At 40.0% G+C, this 25,156-nt stretch overlaps 2 long non-coding RNA genes and 1 gene segment (V, D, J or C); 1 reads left to right on the top strand and 2 right to left on the bottom strand.

Annotated features, from left to right (window-relative positions):
* Positions 1-22: 22 nt before the first annotated feature.
* LOC127162000 (uncharacterized) lies at positions 23-24,546 on the top strand. Of its 4 annotated transcripts, none has more exons than XR_007827243.1 (3): positions 23-41; positions 2,302-2,374; positions 24,022-24,546. It is a non-coding gene; the product is annotated as an uncharacterized LOC127162000 (long non-coding RNA). The 4 variants fall into 4 exon arrangements; XR_007827242.1 differs by lacking the exons at positions 23-41; positions 2,302-2,374 and adding exons at positions 2,283-2,301; positions 22,862-22,937; XR_007827241.1 differs by lacking the exon at positions 23-41 and having other exon boundaries at positions 1,579-2,374.
* LOC127162001 (uncharacterized) lies at positions 3,384-5,788 on the bottom strand. Its single transcript, XR_007827244.1, has 3 exons — positions 5,731-5,788; positions 4,982-5,078; positions 3,384-3,554 (listed from the first exon to the last, which is right to left on the bottom strand). It is a non-coding gene; the product is annotated as an uncharacterized LOC127162001 (long non-coding RNA).
* Positions 17,136-17,806, bottom strand: LOC127161999 (Ig kappa chain V region K29-213-like). The segment is given in 2 exon segments: positions 17,136-17,519; positions 17,637-17,806. Coding segments are annotated over 2 exon segments (375 nt in total).
* Positions 24,547-25,156: the final 610 nt, after the last annotated feature.

Here is a 25,156-nt window from a genome sequence, read left to right on the forward strand (position 1 = left end):
CTGTCTCTGCTGGAGTTTGTGTTCACTCGAGTGGAATAGAGGTTTTTGTACGACTGTTTCATTAGTTTGTATCACTGTGGTGGACTTTCGGTGGAGGAACTAAACTGGTGCTCAGTAAGTCTGTCTATTTTAATTGAAATGCAAACATACAATTTAGATTGTGTACTTTTTTTTTTTTTTTTTTTTTTTTAATTGGAACAGAAAAAAAATTCTAATAATAATATTTTTGGTAACAGTTTACAATAATTTTGCATTTGTTAATACTAGTTAACTACATTAGTTAACATGAACTAACACTGAAAAATTCTTGTAAAATATTTATTAATCTCAGTTCATATTAGCTGCAGCATTTTCTAATACAGTATTAAGGTCATTGCACACTGAGTCCGATGCTTTTAATTCATCTGTTGCGAAACAAATTCGCAAAACAATACACAATGAATCTTCAAGCATTGAGGATGATTTTTGTCCATTCTCTTCTTAAAAGAGAAAAAGAAAGGACATATTGGGTCCATCCCATTTTTGTGCGCACCTCCTTAAGGAGCTGCGGGATTATTCCGGGCGATTTAAAGTTTACTTTAGCATGTCAGTAAACGTTGATGTTTTGCTAACGTTACTGGAGCCACATATTATAAAGAAGACCACTAATTTCTGTGAACTCAGTGTTCAAGGACCTTTACAGTGATTTGTGAAATAAACAATTACATATATAAATCAAAACAATGAAAGGCATAAGAAAAACAACACAATGTAACTCCAACACTTAGGAAGCAACACTGATTGACAATCAATTTCACATGCTGTTGTGCAAATGGAATAGACAATGGGTGGAAATTATAGGCAATTAGCAAGACACCCCCAATAAAGGAGTGGTTCTGCAGGTGGTGACCACAGACAACTTCTCAGTTCCTATGCTTTCTGGCTGATGTTTTGGTCACTTTTGACTTTTTGCTGGTGGTGCTTTCACTCTAGTGGTAGCATGAGACAGAGTCTACAACCCACACAAGTGGCTCAGGTAGTGCAGCTCATCCAGGATGGCACATCAATGCGAGCTGTGGCAAGAAGGTTTGCTGTGTCTGTCAGTGTAGTGTCCAGAGCATAGAGGCACTACCAGGAGACAGGCCAGTACATCAGGAGATGTGAGAGATGTGGAGTTAAAGTAGGAGGGCAACAACCCAGCAGCAGGACCGCTACCTCCACCTTTGTGCAAGGAGGAACAGGAGGAGCACTGCCAGAGCCCTGCAAAATGACCTCCAGCTGGCCACAAATGTGTATGTGTCTGCTCAAACGGTCAGAAACAGACTCCATGAAGGTGGTATGAGGGCCAGACTTCCAGGACACCACTGGCGCTCTGTGCTCTTCACAGATGAAAGCAGGTTCACACTGAGCACATGTGACAGATGTGACAGAGTCTGTAGACGCCGTGGAGAACGTTCTGCTGCCTGCAACATCCTCCAGCGTGACCGGTTTGGCAGTGGGTCAGTAATGGTGTGGGGTGGCATTTCTGTGGAGAGCCGCACAGCCCTCCATGTGCTCGCCAGAGGTAGCCTGACTGCCATTAGGTACCGAGATGAGATCCTTAGACCCTTTGTGAGACCATATGCCAGTGCGGTTGGCCCTGGGTTCCTCCTAATGCAAGACCACACTAGACCTCATGTGGCTGGAGTGTGTCAGCAGTTCCTGCAAGACGAAGGCATTGACGAAGGCCCGCCCGTTCCCCAGACCTGAATCCAATTGAGCACATCTGGGGCATCATGTCTCGCTCCATCCACCAACGCCACGTTGCACCACAGACTGTCCAGGAGTTGGCGGATGCTTTAGTCCAGGTCTGGGAGGAGATCCCTCAGGAGACCATCCGCCACCTCATCAGGAGCATGCCCAGGCGTTACAGGGAGGACATACAGGCACGTGGAGGCCACACACACTACTGAGCCTCATTTTGACTTGTTTTAAGGACATTACATCAAAGTTGGATCAGCCTGTAGTTTGTTTTTCCACTTCAATTTTGAGTGTGACTCCAAATCCAGACCTCCATGGGTTAATAAATTTGATTTTCATTGATAATTTTTGTGTGATTTTGTTGTCAGCACATTCAGCTATGTAAAGAAGTATTTAATAAGAATATTTAATTCATTCAGATGTAAGAGGTGTAATTTTAGTGTTCCCTTTATTTTTTTTGAGCAGTGTATATATATTGAAAGTATTTTACCAGAACTATATTGAGTGTTTCTACTATCAGTGTGTTGAAGTGTTGTTTTCTCTCTCTCTGCTGGAGTTTGTGTTCACTCGAGTGGAATAGAGGTTTTTGTACGACTGTTTCATTAGATTGTATCACTGTGGTGCACATTCGGTGGAGGAACTAAACTGGTGCTCGGTAAGTCCGTCTATTTTAATTCTCCATTGCAAACATACAATTTAGATTGTGTACTTTTTTTTTTTTTTTTTTTTTTTTTTTTTTTTAAGTTGGAACAAAAAAAAAAAATCTAATAATAATATTTTTGGTAACAGTTTACAATGTTTCATTTGTTAATATTAGTTAACTACATTAGTTAACATGAACTAACACTGAAAAATTCTTGTAAAATATTCATTAATCTCAGTTCATATTAGCTGCAGCATTTTCTAATACAGTATTAAGGTCATTGCACACTGAGTCCGATGAGTATTAATTCATCCTTATTGAAAGAGAAAAAGAAAGGACATGTTTATTCCAATGATAAGATACAGAGAGCTGCTGGATTATCCCGGGTGATTTAAAGTTTAGCATGTCAGTAAACTTTGATGTTTTGCTAACGTTACTGGAGCCACATATTATAAAGAAGACCACTAATTTCTGTAAACTCAGTGTTCAAGGACCTTTACAGTGATTTGTGCTGCGAGACCCCATACGGAAATGTAATATATGTGCTTATATGAAATACCCATATATTGAATACATGTTTTATATATGCCATATCCATATATGATTCCTATTAGAAAATGGAACAATTTCATATATTGACATATAAGTCTACCCCATACAAAAATATATGTTTATGTATGTATAATACATGTATTGCCATATATGAAATGTATATAATTATTAATATATGTGAGATATATGTATGTTTTTATTATGTTATATACAAATTAGACATATATGCATGAAATATATGGTTTCATATATTTAATATTTTAATATGTGATCTTTGATCTTTAAATAGAGGTTGTAGACACATGTAAGACACTCTACAAAGTTGCAGTGCATTGCACATTTCACACCTTTAGCCTTAAATGTTAAATGGTACAGAAAGCTACACAAAGAAGCATCTTTATTTAAACAGAATTTATTTAAATAGAAAAAAAAAGTTACTGACCTGCACAATCAAACAGGAAAAAAAAGAAACAATTACATATATAACTGATCAAAACACTGAACAGGCATAAGAAACAGAACATCAATTATAGTGGTTCAGCTAAAGGTCTACAGGTTTGTATTCACACAGCTTGGTTAGTTTTTGGTTTATTGCCATCCCCAGTAGGCCCCAGGTGAAGAAATTTCTGGATTCCAGCATCTGTAAAAAAAAAAAAAAAAAAAAAAAATAGTAAAAGTTAGGTTTTTATAAGATAATTACTATAAATTTTCTGAACCATTTATGATTTCAGGAAATGCACCACATTCAAAAGCAACTTTTTAGCTTTGGTAGTGTTGGGTGGTACAGTAAACTAAACTTGATTTTATTCAACATGATATTAAAATATAAAACCTGCTTAAATCTTGCAATCCAACATTGTACCAAAGTTTAATTTAGGTTTTTAGTTAGAACTGTGCCTATATCTTAAAGTGATTAACTACTATAAGATGACAAATATACTGAATTATTAAATAGTTGGTAAAGTTAAAGATTATTTTAAAACTGCAGAATACTCATCATTTATGTAATAATTATAAATTGTAGTTGTAAAATATTCCCAGATACCACAAGGACATGGCAGAACAACAACAGAGCACAGCCTGCATGCCCATTCAAATAATATGTCTCTATATACATAAAGAACCAAACTATAGTAACCCAAATGCTCAATGACAGAGTTCACAGCTAAGGTTACAATTTAATTTGCTATTTAGCATCAATGAAATAAAGTGTTTACATTCATAATACCTAATATGTGCATCGAGAATGTGGCCTGGAGAAAAGAAATAGAGGGGTGGAACTATGACATGGGTTTTTGAATGACAATTTTGATTAAATCCCCTAAAATAGGTCCGCGGTTCACACAAACTCATAATATTTTCACGTTTTATTCTATGACATAAAACACACCAGTTAAACCCCACTCTTGATTTTTTTTATTTTATTGTTTTTTTAAACTGTTATGTTTCTTAAAAAAGGTGGTCGCTAACATGCTGCTAAATGGGACTACAGGCTCTGTCGGAGGCATTAAACGTCATCACGCTGAACAGTTTATCAATTTACAGTATTTTCCAATTGTAGTATAATTTATAGTACAATTAATTGTAGAATAACCAATTAATAGTTTCCCGCATACAACATAAGTCTTCGGATGGAAGATGCTCATTTGATCGCTTTCCTACTGATATGGGGACTCTCTCCGTATTTCTACCATAAATAGTACAATTATTCCATATAAACACCACATTTACTGCCTTTGTCACAGTGAAACTTTAATAATCTACGGCCACATGAAGCTGTTAGAAAGCAGATAGATTAAGGATTTTCTAGAAGCAAGGATAAAATAATATTTTGTGTACCCACCCTAACAAAATGACAGCTGAAATGTGGTACTTCATTCACTAAAATAAGTTTAATCTAACCATATCCAAAAACTCACTCACTCTACTGTTATTTAACAGATTAAATGCACTAGAATTGTATTAAATAGTACACGGAGACACATTTTTAACTAAAATATTTTGTTGATTTGATTCGTTTACATGTATATTGCAGATGCTAGTTTTGGTTTCAATAAAATATATAACCTTTTCTGTGTAGATGCTCCATCATTCACATCACTGCCATCCACATCTGCAGGTTCGGCCTCCATTTCTATTTTCTGAGAATTTCGGGACTCATTACCTTGTCATGGGACACAAACAAAAATAGCACAATTATCAGCAACGATATGAACAAATTTACTACGATAGATTAACCATATGTTTAAAACCCCACAATCACATCCTTTAGTGTAACTTACTGTACCTTTATGCAATATGCACATGCATGTGCTTATGCACCCACTCTAGGCATGTCACTGACATGTCAATGCACTTGGTGCAATATAACCAAGTACTGTAATTTACTATATGAATTCAAGGTGCTTGTATTTAAATAATTCCATTTCGTGCAGTTTTATAGTTATAGTCTAGACTACATCTCAGAGATAAACATAATAATTTTCATCCATTATTTTAGTCAGACAGCTTTAAATAATTTCCAAATGTGGCATTGTTTATCCAGTGAAAACAATGAGCTCACAGTATCTCCATACAGATTAACCTGTTAACGTTACCCAATAGCTAAAATTAACTTTAACGCGAGCAAATTGCAAAACAAATCAATGCAGCTGTAATCATAACATCATATATACAACAATGACAGGGAATATTTAAAACATTAGCTGATCTGTATAGAGACAGAGGCTCTTGCAGACCAAAACAATCATATAACACTTAGTTTCTATGTAATATTAGCGTAGGAATAAAGCGTTGAGTAAATTAGTGTAAATTACCTGCACCGCTGCCACATTCAAGGGCGTTTCATCCTTTCACTTCAGTTTCCCCAGAAAACTAAATTGAAACAATTAATAAAGTTAAGCAATGAATTGTGTTATATGATTTACAATAAACAGTATCTTTTAGGCATATATGGTTAATAAACTTGCATAAATTCAATATATACATTGGTAACAAATGGTCAAAACATAGAGTACCATATATAATTTTGATATATATTGTTAACATATATGGTCATATCATATAATACAATATACCATTTTAATATATATTGTAAACATATATGGTCATAACATACAATACCATATAAAAGTTAATCATATATATACTTTCAATATATGTTTATATACAAATTGTACTATGGGAAATTCATATATGTTATAAACATATATCTACATATATCCAGAAGATGGATATATGTGATAATAATATAATGCCCTATATTTAACATATATGAGAGTAGCACTTCTGATATAGGTACATATATGTCATATATTACATTTCCGTATGGGCGTGTCCGACACAATTCTGGATTTTGGCGTTCGCTTGTGACTTTGATCTGTCAAAACAGTGAACACCTCTCAAAATGCTTGCTACGGATGCAAAAATGCAGAAAATCGAACCCGATCCGAATTTTATTTATTTATTTTTTATGACGGACGAACGTTTCGGAGGCAGTGTGTAAACGTGATTGACATAACGTGAGGTCGTATTTATTTTTTAACATGCGAAAATTTCGGACTCAGTGCGCAATGAGTTAGTTAATATTACGTAACACATTAATTACTGCAATGCTTGTTGAGTGTCAAGCCTTTTTTTGTTCATTCATTATAGTGATTAACCTAACCAGTACAGACTGAATTCATTATTAGATAGTGTTCTGCATTGTAATATAGTGATCTACAGACAAGAGTGATTGAGTTGATTCACACCCATCAGCAGCTGCAGTTTCTCTCATCTGTATCAGTGCAGTCACTGTGACTCTGACTGACGGAGGTTTTTGTACAACTCTTTATCACTGTGTGAACACTGGACCACTGTTGTTGTGCGGTCAGTGACTGCTCGGGAGGCGTGGGATCCATTTGCGACATGTTTATTGACAAACTCGTAGTCGGACAGGCAGAGTTAATCACCAGCAAACAGAGCAATGGGGAAAATCCAGAGAGTAATCGATAGTCCAGGCAGAAGGTCGGGGCAGGCAGCGATAAATCAAACACGATAAACACAGTCCAATCGGCAACGGGAAAACACTAGAAATGAAAACGCTCAGAGTGATAGTCAGACTAACCAAACTTCGCAGAGAGCGTCACCAGCCGGCGGCCTAAAATGGCCGCCAGAGAGGAAGCGCTACGGGTGACCCGGAACCGGAAGTGAGGGCCCCAGGTACGGCATTGTGGGATATGTAGTGAGTTAGAACTCCGGAGAGGGTTCTTTTTCGTTCAAATTTTTTTTTTTTTCAAATCCTTGATTAAGGAAAGGCCTAGTGGGTATACAGCGTAAACCTGCATATCACGTAGACTACACCACTGCCTGAAACCTCACACCAAATTCCAGGCTCTGTAGGTAGACAAGCATAGTTGTATAAACAGATCATTAGTAAGAAAACATATCAGAGGAAGATGCTGATAACTCGACTGAATTGATGGTTGAAGAATTCACTTTCAGCAGCCATGATTAACAGCAGCTGGTAGTTAAAGTTCCCGTTCAGGAACTCAAGCTGCGTCCGGAGACGCTTTGGGAACGCCCTTGGCGGAACCACGCTCTGAATGAATGTGTAATCTAACCAATGAGAAAGCGGGACGTCACGGGCGGGTGACGTCATCGACCAGGAAGCATAAAAGCACGTGTGAAGCCAGCCGGCGTCAGCTTCTGTCTTTCAGTGGAGCGCTCTGTGTTTGTGTATGTTATCCTCCTTTTTTGTGCAAGTTAGCACAGCTTTTCTTTTGAGGATATGTCTAAAAAATTAGCTAAGAAGAGTGGTGAGAGCGGGCCCGCGTTTCACGCTGTGTGTTCCCCCTTGTAAAAGATACATCACAAGCGGGGATACACACAGCATGTGCGTGGTCTGCTTGGGAGGAAGGCTCTCTTTGAGGAGGGAGCCTTCACCAGTGTTCCCCAAGGTGTTGGTCCCGCTTCCGTCGAGGCGGAGCGGGTACTGCATTCTTGGTGTTCACAGCTGGACCTGTTGGAGGGAATGACGGGTGACCCCCTATCTCCTTCCTTACCCGGCAGGTCCGATGCCCGTTCCGAGGGTTCGGAAGCCCGCACTGCGGCTACTTCCTCCCAAGGAGGGGGCTCCTCTCTTCTTCTGTCTTCCTCCGAGGAGGTTGACTTGGAGAGTGCGATTGAGGAGCCACTCCCCCAATCGCCGCAGTACGAGGAGTTATTGGAGGTGGTTACTCGTCGGTCGGTGCTTCAAGCATATCAAGCTGACCTGCTGAAGGGGCTAGCTGAGGGCGAGAAAGTAGATCTGGAGGAACTGCAAAGAACTGCAGATTTAGCTCTTCGTGCCACCAAGGAGACCGCCCGGGCAGTAGGGTGGTCTATGGCAGCCATGGTGGCGGCGGAGAGGCATCTGTGGTTGACCCTGTCCGACATGAAAGAGAAGGACAGGGTCTTCCTTCTGGACGCCCCGCTTCAGCCTTCTGGCCTGTTTGGCGACGCAGTAGATTCTGTCGTCAGCAGGTACCAGGAGGCTCGCAAGCAGGCGGCGGCGTTCCAGAGGTTCCTCCCTCGCCGCTCTCTAGCCTCGACGGCTGCTGGGCGTGAGCAGCTGTCCCCGTGTACCAGCTCCTCGTACCGCCAAGTACAAAAACTGAGTGTCGCGACTCGCGCTCCCCCGTCCAGGGACCGAGACCCGCGGCACTCTAGGCCGGGGTCCTCCAAGGCGAGGCCCGACCTGCGGGTCGTGCTTCAGTCTCGGAGGGCCCAGGCCCCAAAGCCTGACGCCAGTCCAGGACCGCCGAGGGCAGCCCCTACCGGGGAAGAGCGGGTCACACCGCATTACACGGTGTCCGTTTCTCCTCGGTGCCCTCGGGAGGTCAGTTTGCTGTTACTGCCAATGTTACAGGGCACAACAGCCTCCGACGAGCATTTGCCCCGGATTTCTCCGCCCGGGATCGTAGCGGAACCGGGGTGCTCGTCACCCCCTCGGGGGGTCTCTAGGACAGTTAGCTCGGCAGTCTTCTGCCGGTCCGCCGTTACAGGTCTCCGAGCTAGTAGTTCAGTCAATTCCAGAGGCCAGCCTCGAGCGGCTGGTTCCCTTAGTAGACTATTTAGCAGCGTGGAAGCTACTGCCAAATGTGTCTGCATGGGTCCTGCGCACTGTAGAGAAAGGTTATGCTATTCAGTTAGGCGCCCCGCCGCCGCCTTTCGACTGGGTTTTTCCCACTCTGGTGGGCCCCGAGCAGGCTCTGGTCATGGAGCAGGAAGTAGAGACCCTTCTGAGGAAGGAGGCCATCGAGGTGGTCCCTCCTCACGCAAGGGAGTCCGGGTTCTACAGTCCAAAGAAGGATGGAGGGCTGCGGCCCATCATAGATCTCCGCCGCCTCAATCGATCAGTTATGAAACTGAAATTCAAGATGCTTACAGTCAAGCAAGTAGTGTCACAAATCAGGTCCGAGGACTGGTTTGTGACGATAGATCTGAAAGACGCGTACTTTCATGTTTCCATCCTTCCTCAACACAGGAAGTTCCTGAGGTTCGCTTTCAAGGGCGAAGCTTACCAGTATCGGGTTCTTCCCTTCGGCTTAGCACTCTCGCCCCACACGTTTACGAAATGCGTAGATGCTGCCCTGGTCCCTCTTCGACTTCAGGGCATTCGCATACTAAACTATATCGACGACTGGCTGATCCTAGCAGCGTCCGAGAACTTAGCGGCTTGACATCGAGATGTCGTTCTCGCGCACATGAAAACGTTGGGGTTAAGACTAAACGCCAAGAAAAGTGTGCTTTCTCCATCACAGAGGTCCACTTATCTGGGCGTGGTGTGGGATTCGACCACGATGCAGGCACGTTTGTCCCCTGCTCGGATCGAGTCGATCCTCGCCGCAGTCAAGAGAGTCAAGGAGGGCCGGTCACTCACTGTCAAGCAGTTTCAACAACTGCTGGGTCTAATGGCAGCCGCGTCCAACATGATACCTTTTGGCCTACTGTACATGAGACCCCTACAGTGGTGGCTCAAATCCAAGGGGTTCTCCCCGAGGGGAAACCCGCTCCGCATGATCACGCGCAGAGGGCTACGTGCCTTGGTTCCTAAATCAGGGCCCGGTATTGGGAGCTCCTTGCCGCCGCGTCACGCTAGCGACAGATGCATCCCTCACTGGATGGGGAGCGGTCATGAGTGGCCGCCCCGCCCAAGGTCTGTGGACGGGTCGTCATCTCAGTTGGCACATCAATTGCCTCGAGATGCTGGCCGTATTTCGAGCGCTGAAGTACTTTCTCCCAGACCTCAGAGATCGCCATGTGCTGGTCCGCACCGACAGCACAGCGGTGGTCTATTATATCAACCACCAGGGAGGTCTGCGGTCGTGCCCCTTATACAAGCTGGCGCACCAGATCCTTGTGTGGTCCCAGGACAAACTCCTCTCTCTTCGAGCAGTTCACATTCCTGGGCATTTGAAAATGGGAGCAGACATCCTGTCGAGACAGGGGCCGAGGCCCGGGGAATGGATGCTTCACCCAGAGGTGGTGACGCAGATTTGGGAGATCTTTGGGCGAGCCCAATTAGATCTCTTTGCCACGAGGGAGAATGCACACTGTCCCCTCTGGTTATCTCTAGCTCATCCAGCTCCTCTGTGGAAGCTGTGGGTATGGCCCCTGAGGGGGCGCAACTCATAGATTCCGGTCTCTCAACTGAGGTTGTGGAGACCATCCTCCAATCCAGAGCTCCCTCTACGAGGAAACTATACGCCCTGAAGTGGAAGCTTTTCACTTCATGGTGTGGAGAACGCCGGCAAGACCCAGCTAACTGCCCGGTTGGTACAGTACTGGAGTTTCTGCAGGCCCGTTTCTCCACAGGGTTAGCCCACTCCACCCTGAAGGTCCATCCTTCCGGCATCCCTGCTGAGCGCTCGCTTCATCCACGAAGCTGACGCCGGCCGGCTTCGCACATGCTTTTATGCTTCCTGGTCGATGACGTCACCCGCCCGTGACGTCCCGCTTTCTCATTGGTTAGATTACACATTCATTCAGAGCGTGGTTCCGCCAAGGGCGTTCCCAAAGCGTCTCCGGACGCAGCGTCTCGTTCCCTCTGGGAACCAAGGTTACATACGTAACCGGGACGTTTTCTGTGCGCAATCTGATTTGTCTAAAGTCATGAGACTGATTATTCTCTCTCTGTCCGATCATGTTGATGGATAAAAATAAAATAAAAATAAGCAATAAAAATAAGCAAGTAATGACCACCGATTTTTAAACTACTCAAAAAAGTACAATTACTCATAAAAAACTACTGTGGCTATTTGTAATTCATTACTTTACACCCCTGTCAGAATTATGAGATATAAACTAACAACTCTGAGAACATCTCAGTCTTTTTCCCCTCGAAACTGGATTTAAACTCTTTATATCTCGCAATTCTGATTTTATTATAGATATAAACTCGCAATTGTGACTTTAATTCTTGCAATTGTGAGTTTATATCTTGCAGTTCTGACTTTATTTCTTATAATTGCTACTTTATTTCTGAGAATTGCATGTTTATATATCACAATTCTAAGAAAAAAAGTAAAAATTGCGATTGTATCACACAGGATGTAAACTCAGAATTTGTAACGTGGGGAGAGAGACGAGAGGCGGGCGGGTCCTTTCACAAGCTTTTATTGAGACGAGACAGAGACATGGTGAAAACAGGCAGGGTCGAAACAATAGCAAACAGGTGTAGCAAAGGCAAGATGTGGGGATAGTCTGTGCAGCAGGCGTGGGTCGATGATCGGCGAACGTAATCCAGGGGGCAAAGCGAAGGGGTGTCCAAAAGACAGGCGGCAGTATCAGGGGGGGAAGTCCTGATTGGCCACAGGTGTTGGCGCAATCAGCGCGATGGGTGATGGGAGACGTAGTCCAGGGTGTAGTGTAACTGTCTGTGTGACGTGAACTGTTCGTGAAATGTACAGCAACATCTGGTGGTGAGCGGACCGAAAGTCCCCGGCCAGATTCATGACACAGTTGTGAGAAAAAAGTCAAAATTGTGAGATGAAATTGGCAGAAACGGCTTATATAAATTTATGCCAAAAATGAAAAAAAAAAAAAAAAAAATTATATTGTGACTTTTTATCCCACAATTCTATTTTTTTTTTCTCAGAATTGTGTGATACAAACTAGCAATTCTGACTTTTTTCACAGAATTGTGAACTCGCAATTACAAGTTATAAAGTCACAGTTGTGACTGTTTTCTCAGAATTGTGTGATATAACCTCATAATTGCAAAAAATAAAGTCAGAATTTTGCAAATGTAAGTTTATGTCTCATAATTCTGACTTAACTCGCAATTGCATGTTATAAACTCGCAATTATGAGAAAAAAAGTCAATTGTGAAACATAAACTTAAACATAATTGATTCAGAATTGAGATATAAATTGATAATTGTGAGAAATAAAGTCTCACAATTCTGACTTTATAATTCATAATTGACCCTTTGCAAACAGTTTGATTGACAGGTGATCTGACCAATCATAACGCCGAATCTGCCATTCTGTCCGACAAACAAATCAGACAGGAGAGTAGATTAACTTCAGTGGACTTAAACTTGAAAAATTGTGTGTATTGACTGAAAAAAAAAATGGCTGAAATAATATACGTTCTGATGTTCATTAATGTTTTTTTTTTTTCGTGTTTTAAATAAGAAAAGACGATCGGTTCACGTGTCATTGATCTAATGAGGCAATACACTGATCTGTCATGACACATTAAAGAGCCACAAAATGGTATTTATTGTTTGAATTTCGTAAAAAATTACATTTTAAAGCTGAGACCTTGTTTCTGTCACGCTTCAGGCAGGAACAGACTAACAACGACGTAATGAAACGAAATGTCTTTAATAATCCACAAGAAACACTGGACACACTGGAAACACAGGGAGGTAACGTTAACGTCCGACAAACGACAAGGGGAAACACACGCTATATATACACACAGACTGATTACAAACACAGGTGCAGACAATGAGGGAGATACCAAAACACACAGAGCTGCAGGGGGAAATGATGGTAGAAACCAACTAAAGAGTCCAGGGGTGTGACATTACCTCCCCCTCCCGGAAGGCGCGTCCTCGCGCCGACAAACAGGGAAAACAAAATGTACAAAGTCTTAGGAGGGGGCTTCGGCGGAGGACGGACTCCCGAGAGGAGGGCAAAAGATGGAGTCCAGGGTGATGACGGAATATTCCATGGAGGTGATGACGGAGGGAGGAGCCAAGGAGGTGACAGGAGGGGGCTGGAGCAGGAGGAGCCAGGTGAGACCCAGACCGCAGCCATGATGGAACCCCACGGTGGAGCCGATGGAGGGAGGAGCCATGAAGGAAAGGCTAACGACTCCATGGGGCCGACCGACGGAGGCAGAGCAGGTGGTGGTAGAGCCCGAGGCGGAGACGGAGAGCCGATGATCCTTGGCGACACGGAGGATCCGGAGGGCCCAGGCGGAGCCCAAGGCTCTGGCGACCAAGGCGGAGTCGGAGATCCGGAGGTCCGCGGCGGAGCCGGAGCGACAGAGGGCTGAGGCTGTGCCAGAGGGATGGAGAAGTTCCACGGAGCCGGTGGGATAAAGCGACGAGGCGCAGCCGGAGGAGTAGAATCCTGAGGCGAAGGTGGGATGACGACAGACAGGGGCGGAGCCGAAAGGACGACGGAGCCCGGTGGAGCTGGTGGACCGACGGGCGACGGTGGAGACGAGGGAGCTGAGAGACGGGGTGGAGCCGCAGGGTCGGAGGGTCGAGGTGGAGTCCAGGACTCAGAGGCTGAAGGCGGAGATGAGGGATCCTCCAGCCATGACGCCGATGGTGACTGGCAGCCCTGCGGCGAACCCACCGCACAGATGGTGGGCTGAGGGTGAGTAGAGGGACTGACAGGCAGCAGTGGTGGCATGGCTGAAACATTATGGTTCTTATACTGAGGGAGGGTGGGTGGGAAATCAGAGCAGGTAGATAGTTCGGAAATTACAGAGAGTCCAGTATTAACATCCTCAGAATTATCAGGTATATCGTTCATTGTCAAATGTCCCAAAATCCAATTCAGCTCACCCTCAGCGGTGGTGCAGTGGCTAATGCTGTCCTCAGCACTCTCATTTTCCACTGACCCCTCCACCGTCGCGGTTATTGTGGCCGGCTCACGCACCTGATCTGACGGCTCGTGCAACTCAGGCTCCGTGGTGATCAGCTGATCTGTCGCTCCTCTCAGCGATGGCACGCTGGTCGCGGTGGGCTGTAGCTCTCCGTCATCGGTGGGCTCTGGCTGGGATTCCGCGGGTCGGGGTGGCTGGCTGGGTTCTGGGTCTGGAGTGGCACTGGCGAGATTATCCATGGAACAGGCGGGGAACGAGGTCTGTTTCTCGCCAGTGTCCACTCCACAAACGCGGCGAAATCCGCTCGAGGGCCCTCTTCGGACGACGGCGCTCTGCATGACACGTTGAGGCTGGCGTTATAAAACGCACAGAGCGCGTCGTCCGGATAGCTGGTGGTGTGAGCTACAAGCTGGAACATGATGGTATATCCCTCGAGCGGTAAATCCCCCTGCTTCAGCTGGAGGAGGATGAATTCTGGTCGAATGTGATACATGATAAACACACAACGGAAACAAAAGACTGGAAAACGAACTATAAACAAAACGAGGGGGAATGCGCAATTAAACTGTGTAGGTCGGACGTTCTGTCACGCTTCAGGCAGGAACAGACTAACAACGACGTAATGAAACGAAATGTCTTTGATAATCCACAAGAAACACTGGAAACACAGGGAGGTAACGTTAACGTCCGACAAACGACAAGGGGAAACACACGCTATATATACACACAGACTGATTACAAACACAGGTGCAGACAATGAGGGAGATACCAAAACACACAGAGCTGCAGGGGGAAATGATGGTAGAAACCAACTAAAGAGTCCAGGGGTGTAACAGTTTCATACTAGAAACTCGAAATTCTGAGAATAAAAGTCAGAATTATGAGTTTATATCTCGCAGTTCTGACTTTGCCACTCGCAATGCAAGTTTATATTTCACAATTCTGAGAATTGTGAATTTGTATCACACAATTATGATACAATCAATCTGTTTACAAAGGGTCAATTGTGAGTTACTAAGTTAGAATTGCAAGATATAAAGTCACAATTCTCACTTTTTTATTTTCAAAATTGCATAATATAATTGAGTGACAATTGCAAGAAATAAAGTCAGAATTGCAAGACAAAGGCTCACAGTTCTTTTTTCTTGCAAATGCCAGTTTGTATCTCACTTTGACTTCCTTTCTTACAATTGTGACATTTTTTCTCAGAATCATGAGCTATAAACTTGCATTTGTGAGTTATGCAGCTGACTCAACTTTGAGTGGAAAAAAGACTGACATGTTCTCAGAACTGCGAGTTTATTTGTCACAGTTCTGACTTCATAACTTGCAATTGCATGTTATAAACTGAAGAAAAAAGTCAATTGTGAGATATAAACTTCAATCCTGAGAAAAAAGTGAGAATTGTGTTTATATCTCAGAATTCTGACTTCATTTCTGAGAATTGTTTCTTTTAATTCTGACTTTAAAACTCTCAATTGTGAGTTTATATCACACAGTTCTGACTATATTTCTTGAAATTGTGAGTTTTTATCTCACAACTCTTACTGTATAATTTACAATTGTGAGTTTATGATTGGTAATGATTGGTCAGATCGCCTGTCAATCAAGCTGTTATGAACAGTCAACTGTGAGGAAAAAAAAGTCCGAATTGTGACATAAAAAGTGGCCAATTCCTTTCTACATTTTTAATTCAGGGGTGGAAACAGGCTTCCATACATTTTGAGCAAGATATGTTATTAATAATATATATATATTTTTTATTGTATTTTTGACAGAAAACATTTAAAAAGGGTTATGCTGTTTTTTTGCATTTCAGGATTTTTTTTTTCTTCACCAGACGACTGAATAAAATGAAAAAAAAAAATAATTTTGACACAGCAAGTTTTTGACCCAGATTGCACACATACATCTGCAAGATGTCTGTTAAAGATCACTTGATCTGGAAAGCATCTGCTGTGTACAAACATCTTACAGATGTCTGCAAGATGTCAGTTTTACATACATTCCAAATCATAAACATCTAGTAAGACAAAAAGACATCTAATACACTTCACAATACAGACGTACATGGGTATTTTAAACACTTTTATGTCCCAAGATTGAATTTATAATAAAAACTGACTTCATCATGAATTTGTTGTTGCTTTTCAAATGCCTTTCTATGTATACTTTCAATGTTACAATATAGGATGTATCATAACAATAGAAATTATTACTTTCACAAGTATGATAATCCAAACAAACAGAGAAACAAACTACTACAATACACTCTGATTTATATTATTCTGACTTTCCAGTGAACTGTTTTGCCCCAGTAAAAAGAGGAAAAACAAGTTTCACTTGTGAGCAGAATATTTTAATTGTGTGTCATTTCCAGTGAAGCTGTAATTTTATTGAATTACAAGTGTGAAAATGTTATTTGCTTGTGCAACTCAAAAAACATAATTTCCACCACTGTCACAGAACAAAACTTAACGAGTACAACATTTGAGATGTGGCAGAAATTACGCTGTGGAAAGGGGAAAAATGATGGTAACACTTTATAATAACGTTCTGTTGTAAGGCATTTATAAGTGATTAGTTAATGATGAACTAATTATTTACAAAACATTCATAAATGATTAATAAGTGATATGCTAACAGTTTGTTTTAAAGATAAATAATGACATTTGTAAATCACTAGCATATTACTTAATCATTTGTGAACGTATAGTCATGATTTGTAAATGATTAGTTCATCATTAACTAATCACTTATACATGCCTTACAATAGAACAATATTATAAACTGCTACCAATGATGAATGAAATTGTAATGTTCAAAACATACAAAAGGAGATCTTATGCTGATCACATTTTGTGTAGTTCTGTATTGAAAGGACTCTGGCAACTGTTTCATTGGACCTTTTGTGTTGGAACATTTTAAATGGTTAATAAAATACATTCATGGTGAAGCTGGGTGAAAAATAATAATAATAATAATAATAATAAAAATAAAAAAATAAATTTAAAAACAATCAAAGATCCAGAAAGAGACTCACAAATCAGCAAAAGAAATCAACATGTTTGACTGAATGAGACTGTTATAAGAAATAATCTCCATCAGCAGCTGCAGTTTCTCTCATCTGTATCAGTGCAGTCACTGTGACTCTGACTGATGGAGGTTTTTGTACGACTCTTTATCACTGTGTGAACACCCAGCTACTACTGATATAGTGGTAACTCTGACAGTAATAATCTCCTGTATCTTCAGTCTGGACTCCACTGATGGTCAGAGTAAAATCTCGTCCAGTATCTCTTGTTCCACTGCCACTGAATCTAGATGGAGTTCCTGACTGGAGGGAGTTTATTTTATATATGAGGCGTTTAGGAGCTTGTCCAGGTTTCTGCTGATACCAGGCTAAGCGGTCACCATATATTCCTACATCTATATTACACTCTATTGTAGCGGTTTGACCCTGTTGGACAGTTTTAACTTCAGGTTGAGTCAGAGTGATTCCTCTGGATTCTGAAGAAGAGAAAAAAGTCACTTTGTTTGTAAACCACCTTTAGAACAGAATATTGGTATATTAAAATGGTGAAAACAACAATAGCTTATTATTCATATCAAAATGTAATATCCCACCTTGAATAAAAGCTGCAATGGTCCAGATGAGGATGATGTTGTTGTTCATTGTTGTTGTTTTGTCTTGTGTGATGATGAAGATTCTGTTCTGTTCTGCTCTCAGTCATGAAGTGTTAAACTCACAGCACTATAAACACTCTCAGAGCACTGAAGCATGTGCTGACAATGCAAAGAAGTGGGCAGGACTTACAACAGATTGTGCTGCTAACAAACTCATATACAGAAACTAATAGTTTTATATTCTCACAAATATAATTTTTCAGTAACATTTTTCATTGTTCAACATTGTGTTATAACGTAATGGTTTAAATGTTTAATCTTTAAAGGAAAACTAAGTCATTTTAGTGGATATTTCACTGATTCTTAGTACAGTGCTTTGAAACATATCAGCATAAACCTTTACGAAAAAGAATTTTATTCAAGTGTGCTATTAGTATACTTCTTAAAAATAGAAAAGTGTAATTTTTGTCTACTTTTTATGTACTTCTCAGAAATTGGCTTTATGTACTTCTCAAAAATATACTTAAAATTACATTTAAGTATACTTGACTTCTAAAAAAGTATAAACATATTTGAGCAATACTTGTGCTCCTAGAATCAGTGTTTTTATTGTTATACAGTAGGGTGCGCTATTACAGATCTTCTGTACAGAAATCCAAAAAAAACAAAACAAAACAAAAAAAACACGCACAAGTAAACACAAGTGAAGAAGAAACTGAAACAACAGATGCTTCCACATGTAATCTAACAGGATCATCAGACATAAAACAGCATCAAAACTGTGTAACATTATTAAACAATATGTCGACCAATAAAGAGGTAATAATGACTTTCAAGCTTTGGGATGTTGATCAACACCATCTACCCTTTTATTATATCAGTCTAAATCTAATTCATAGTCTTTTCAGCTTTTTGCTCAAAATTTGTGTTTAAAAAAAGAATGCATGCAGTTAGAATAAAATGTTTTTGTTTACAAGCAGCTTTCTTTTGATGTTTTGTAAGTTCAGATATTCATACAACAAATATGTATATAAAAATATATAAATACAAATTAATATAATAATAAATAAATAAATATAATAAACAGTATACTTTTTATAGTATATAGTAGTATACTTGAAGTATGATGTGAAATTCACTTAAAGAAAACGTACAAGTGCACTTAAAGTATAAAACTACTAAACTAGTAGTTTACTGAGACTATACTTCAAAGTGGACTAAAATGCAACTACAAGTATTTAATTAGTAAACTATCAGTATACCTATAAGTTCACTTTTAGTATAGTTGCAGTACAAGCTAAAAACACTGATGTAAACTAGTTGTGTACTCAAAGTTTACTACTGTTTTACTTCAAGTACACTTTTATTACAAGAAAATGGGCCAATTTAGTCCCAAGGAGTATTGAAATAGTAAACATACAAGTATACTACAAGTACACTGACATTTGTATACTACATAAAGTACACTAAAAATATACTTAAACTTTACTTAAGTATACGTAGTAATATAAACTTGAAGTATACTACCTTTTGCTAAGGGAATGCAGCATCTCTGTAGAAATATTCTCTTCACAGGTGAATTTCCCACCCATTTATTCTGCAGCCAGCAGTGTCTGATAATAGGGGATTTACTGAGATAAAGTTGAGGAATATCAAAGTCATTTCACTCATCCATCTTTGAAACACCTCTCGGGTAGGGCTGCTCGATTCAGAATTTTTTTGGAATCGAGTCTGATTCTGATTCCTTGTTCTGGAATCGATAGGATTCAATTCCAAGAACTGATTCCTTACTGTTTTTTTTTTTTTTTTTTATTAATTTTTAATTCTTGTTTTTAAGATTGGAGGAACGTAATTTTGCCATAACAGCAGGATATAAAACTCGTAGAAAGAAGCCTTCTCATAATATCAAGGTTTATTAGTAAAAATTATGCTGCATTGAAGAGTAAGACATGAAGTGTCTAAAATGATTACTTTGACTGTATGTGTTATGCGTAATGAACTGTACACCAAAAAAACAAGCAAACAAACAAACAAAAAAACTGAATTGTAACAACAACACTGATATAAAAGCTTGTTTTTATCTGTCAATTAGATGCGCTCTCTGCCACTAATGTGTGCTCTCTGCGTTTTCTTTCAGAATTATTATTAGCTGATAGAAAGGCTGAAAAAAAATATTTAAGATGTAAATTAGATAAAGACTCTCGATCACATCATGATCTATTCTGTTGTGCAGCGCTTAAAAATGTGGACAACATAAGCCAGTTTCACCATAAAGTAACCCTTGATGGGATCCGAAGGTTGGAATCGACTCTCTATTCCCAAAACCTCAGAATCGATTCTTTTTGGAATCAATTCTCACCCTTACCAAAGGTATTTTATTAACCCCCTGGGGTCGACGATCACGTCGGCGTGATCAGCTCACGTTTTTTAAGATCAGTGCAAAAGACACTAAAAATACTCCGTCAATTTTGGTCACACAAATAAGTTGTAACGAAGACAGTGACTGATCCGGAGACGTGGGATCCACATGCGACATGATTTATTCGAGAGTAGTCAAACAGGCCAGGGTCAACAATGGCAAACAGGTACAGAGCAGATAATCCAGAGAATAATCTATAGTCCAGGCAAAAGGTAACAAGGCAGGCAGCAGAGAATCAAAACACGAGGAATAAACAGTCCAAACGGCAAGGGGTAGGCAATACAAAGAAAAACGCTCAGGATTGAAAGTCACACTAACAAAACTTTGCGGGGAACCCGCCGAGATGGCGGTCTATAAATGGCCGAAAGGGGGAAGTGAACCGGGAGACCTGGAACCGGGAGGGGAGTCCCAGTGATGGGTGATGGGAAATGGGTGATGGGTGATGGGAAATGAAGTGCATTAAAAGTCCAGAGAGGGTTCCCGCTGGAGGGAGCCACAGAGACCGCGTTCGTGAGATAAGTGTTATACATCATTAGAAACCATTAAGTGTATACTTTTATTTGTGCACACTCACAATAAAAACTGAACTGTGTTCTTCTTTAAAGAAAATAAACAGGGTGCTTTCTCAGTCTTCACTGTCTCCGTGAACGGCTTTTAGAAATGCGTCAATAAAATGAACCTAAACTCAGTGAATACTCGCACACAGACAGGAGAGATGTATCTAAAGAAAGCTTGATATCTCTACTTTTAAATAAATCAAGTCTTATCAAAAACAAATATTCTGTGCTACAGTAATCCGCGTGAAACCAACGTGATGCCTAGTTTTTCCCTCGGAGCTAATTATTTTTAATGCGATCACGCCCACCAGCAGCTTTTGCTTTTGATATGATAAATAGCCATGTGCGCAGCCGCGTGTTAGCGCTCACATCATCGTAAACAAAGCTTGACGATTCATCAAAGTTCATCTCGGCTAATGTCCGTTTCTGGAAGAAGACGCGCTGAAACAAACAGCAGAATTTACCTTAAGAAAAAAGAAGACGCGCTGAGAGGAAAAACAGAATTCACCTCAGATGAAGAACAACGCGACGCGCAGCTGATCCAGAGGAAGAGATCAGTCTGATGAGTAACCATAACTTGTTTCTCAGATATAAAATATCCTTTTTTACATAATACAAAGTTGGTGTGAATCTGTGACTACAAGATCGTTATATACAGATTCTTCTGATATTAACATGCTCAGAGGTGTTTTTTGTTTTTCTTTTTTAGTGATCTGATACCTGCACCACAGATGAATATTGCTGATTTTTACTGGAGTCTCTTCAAACTTAGAGCGATGTACCAACATCAGATGTTATTCTTCACTGATTTTCAGTAACAAGCTCTGTGACTGTTTTTTTTTTTAATCTTGAATCCATGGAAAGAAGCAGCAACATTTAAATATCAGGTATGGTTTACTAGTTGCACTTGGTGAACAGGAATGACACAAGGTCTGTTCACATCTCTGTGGTTAGATCAGTGAGTACAATAATAATCTTTGACCATCATTATGTATGTTTTGATTATATTGTGTTGTAAATAAAATACAAATGACCAAACCCTCCCCATTATCTTACTCTCCTCTCATTCTTTGTTACTGCCTCATAGTGACAGCCACAGTGATGGGCCATTAGGGGACGGCCTTTTGTCTCTCAGGGCCATTATCCCTCCCTCGCATACGGCTTTCTATCACAAAACATGTCTTAGAAAATTTACATCAATATATTGTTTTCTGTGAAAGAGTAAGCACGGTCATTTTCACATCATTTTGAAGTAAATATTCTAGCCTACAAGAGTGATTACTCAAAAGCCTTGTTCAGGACTATTCAGTATGAGTTTTATGGCCTTATTTCAGCTACATTTATTTTCCCAAAACTTACTAACCATGCATAATATTTTTTTTCTAAAAAAATGCAAACATGTACATCCATCTTGCTCACATATTATTGTAGCACTGTTTGTGCTGAATACAAAAAAATTATATGTTGGCCAGTAGTATGTTATAAGTAGTTGAAATAAGCACAAATGTCAGGGCATGTCTAAACATCTAAAGGGCTCCAAAATCACCTCAGACCCCAGAGGGTTAAGTATACTTAAGTAAAGTTCAAGTCTATTTAAGTATACTTTATGTAGTAAGTATACAAATATCAGTTTACTTGTAGTATACTTGTATGTTTACTATTTCAATACTCCTTGGGACTAAACTGGCCCATTTTCTAGTATATAAAAGTATACTTTTAAGTGTACTTCAAGTATAACAGTAGTAAACTTTGAGTACACAACTAGTTTACATCAGTGTTTTTAGCTTGTATTGTAACTATACTAAAAGTGAACTTATAGCTATACTGATAGTTTACTAATTAAATACTTGTAACATTTTTAGTACACTTTGAAGTATAGTCTCGGTAAACTACTAGTATTTTCATACTGCAAGTGTTTTATGTGTGTGGGTCATGATGATTGAACAGAAGCATCATTATGAGAAACTCCACAACATCAAAGTCACCTGAGAGGTCACAGCTAGTATAATTTTTTAAAGAAGTGTTAAATTAGCACATCACACCAGAATGAATGAAAAATATAGGGCTGAATTATGTCTATTGTAAATGAGAGAATAAAGAAGAGAATAAACTCTTCACCTGATTATGAAAAATACAAACATTTGAAAGTATTTTACCAAAACTAGATTGATGTGTTTCTACTATCAGTGTGTTGAAGTGTTGTTTTCTCTGTCTCTGCTGGAGTTTGTGTTCACTCGAGTGGAATAGAGGTTTTTGTACGACCGTTTCATTAGATTGTATCACTGTGGTACACATTCGGTGGAGGAACTAAACTGGTGGTGAAATGTAAGTCTGTCTTTTTAATTCTCCACTAAAAACAAACAATTTATTCAGATTTTTTTTTTTTAATAAACAACAATAAATTAGTAACATTTTATTCTGATAGTCCACTTTAGACATTCTACTAACAGTAAGTAACTTTGCAACTGCATGTCAACTAGTCATTAGAGTATTAGTAGACTGTCTGCTTAACATCTTCTAACACTCTTCTAAACTTTGCAAGTAAATGTCAACTCATTATTCTACTAACCCTAAACCTAATCTAACAGTCTGCTCTGAGAGTTAGTAGACATGTAGTTGCAAAGTTACTTATAGTTAGTAGAATGTCTAAAGTGGACTATCAAAATAAAGTGTAAACAGCAATTAAAAAATTTAATTCATAATAAATCTAAAATATTTAGATATTTCATTTATTGTTTCAAGACATGTTTAGATATTCAGAAGAAATTAATTACTCACTTTAAACAAACTATTCCTATGTAAAATTATGAGTTTTATCAGTGTCATTTTTCTTTCATTAATTTCTGCTCTGTGTTCTTGTATAATTCATCTTTTATTTTAGATTTCATATATATTAAAAAATATGTGCCATCAAAATATAAATGGAGCTAATTTCTGTAGCGCAATATGATGTTGAATGTCTTTTGCTCATGTTGTTCTTGTAATTCAGTGGATTTAATATACATACAAAATATGTGTTGATTTTTAAACTCATTTTATTCCGTTATTTTCTCATTCCGGAATATATATAATATATTGTAACTTCCAGTCACACAATTTGTATTTGAAATTAAGTTTGAAAAGTATTAAAAAGATGAGCTGAATCTCACACAAACAAAATGTTATGTCAGGATATAAAAACTAGTGGAATTAAAGCAGTTAGTGTCTTAGTGTATGATGTATTGTGTAAATATATCAGTTGTAGTAATTTTGAATAAGATTAGTGATGAGATTGTGATTTTGACTGCATTAAACATGTCTGCTCTTAAAGTCATGTTGAAAATGCTGTAAATGATGCAGGGCTGAAGATTGCTGGAGCTGCAGTGTGTTTTCTTAGTGTTTGTGAATGTGTTGTGTTTGTCTCCTGCAGCTGGTCCCACAGTGAAGCCCTCAGTGTCTCTGCTGCCGCCCTCTTCTCTGCAGATCTCTGGAGACTCAGCCGCACTGCTCTGCCTGCTCAGCTCTTACTCTCCACAGGGGGCGCTGGTGAGCTGGACACTGGACGGCTCAGAGGTCACCGATGGGGTTCAGACTAGCGCAGAGAGCGAGCGGGGCGGGCGCTACAGCCGCAGTAGCGTCCTGACCCTCAGCAAAGCAAGCTGGGAAAAAGGAGAGCTGTACGTCTGCAGAGTAACACATGATGGAGCTCCTCAAGAGGTCTCGTTCCAGAAGAGTCAGTCGCAGTGCTGATGTTTCTCCAGTGAGCGCTGCTCTCTCCTGAAGATGAGGCGTATCTGAGTGTCCTGTGTCAGGCAGGATTCACATGAGTCTAGTGCTGCAGCTGTAGTCATTTACAACTCAATACTGAAAGAGAGCTCTAGTGTCAAAGCACTGGCTGATCTTTCAATCTGCTGTGTTTGCTGTAACATTCAATAAAGCTTCTCAACAAGCTCCATTTGTGTCTGACAACATCATTCAACTAACAGATGAAGATGCATGTAGTGTTTGTTCAGGTGTTTTTCAGAAGCTTGATCAGTAGCAGTAAATGTAGTCAAATAAAGCTCTTGTGGTTTGAACATGGTCTCTGGAGACAGAGCTGCTCTATTCTGAGAGGATCAGAATCACTCCACCCTGACAATGCAAATGGGATTTTCAGCCCACACACAATGCAAAGTGATTCTCAGTATTTACATTATGTACATGAAGACTGCTCTCAATCTCACAAACATATAAAAGAAAATTTCTTACATCATCTAGTCTTTACTGGGGGTGGAACGGTTCAACTTACTCACAGTTCGGTTTGAATCATGGTTTTAGAGTCATGGGTTTGTGCTATGTTTAGGGAAGAACTGTGATGTCAAATAAAAAAAAAAGAAAAGAAGAATAATCTATCAAGCAACAGCACAAAAAAAAATAAAATAAAATAAATAAAATAAACAAAAGTGATATGCTGAATATAATTTGATCATTATAGCTATTTGTCAAAAGCTCATGTCTGCTTCTGTGTGTAATAAACCACTCAACATTGCTCTAGAAATACTTTATCAATTTACAATACTAATGTA

The sequence above is a fragment of the Labeo rohita genome, unplaced genomic scaffold, assembly GCF_022985175.1.
Source record: "Labeo rohita strain BAU-BD-2019 unplaced genomic scaffold, IGBB_LRoh.1.0 scaffold_797, whole genome shotgun sequence".
NCBI lineage: Eukaryota > Metazoa > Chordata > Actinopteri > Cypriniformes > Cyprinidae > Labeo > Labeo rohita.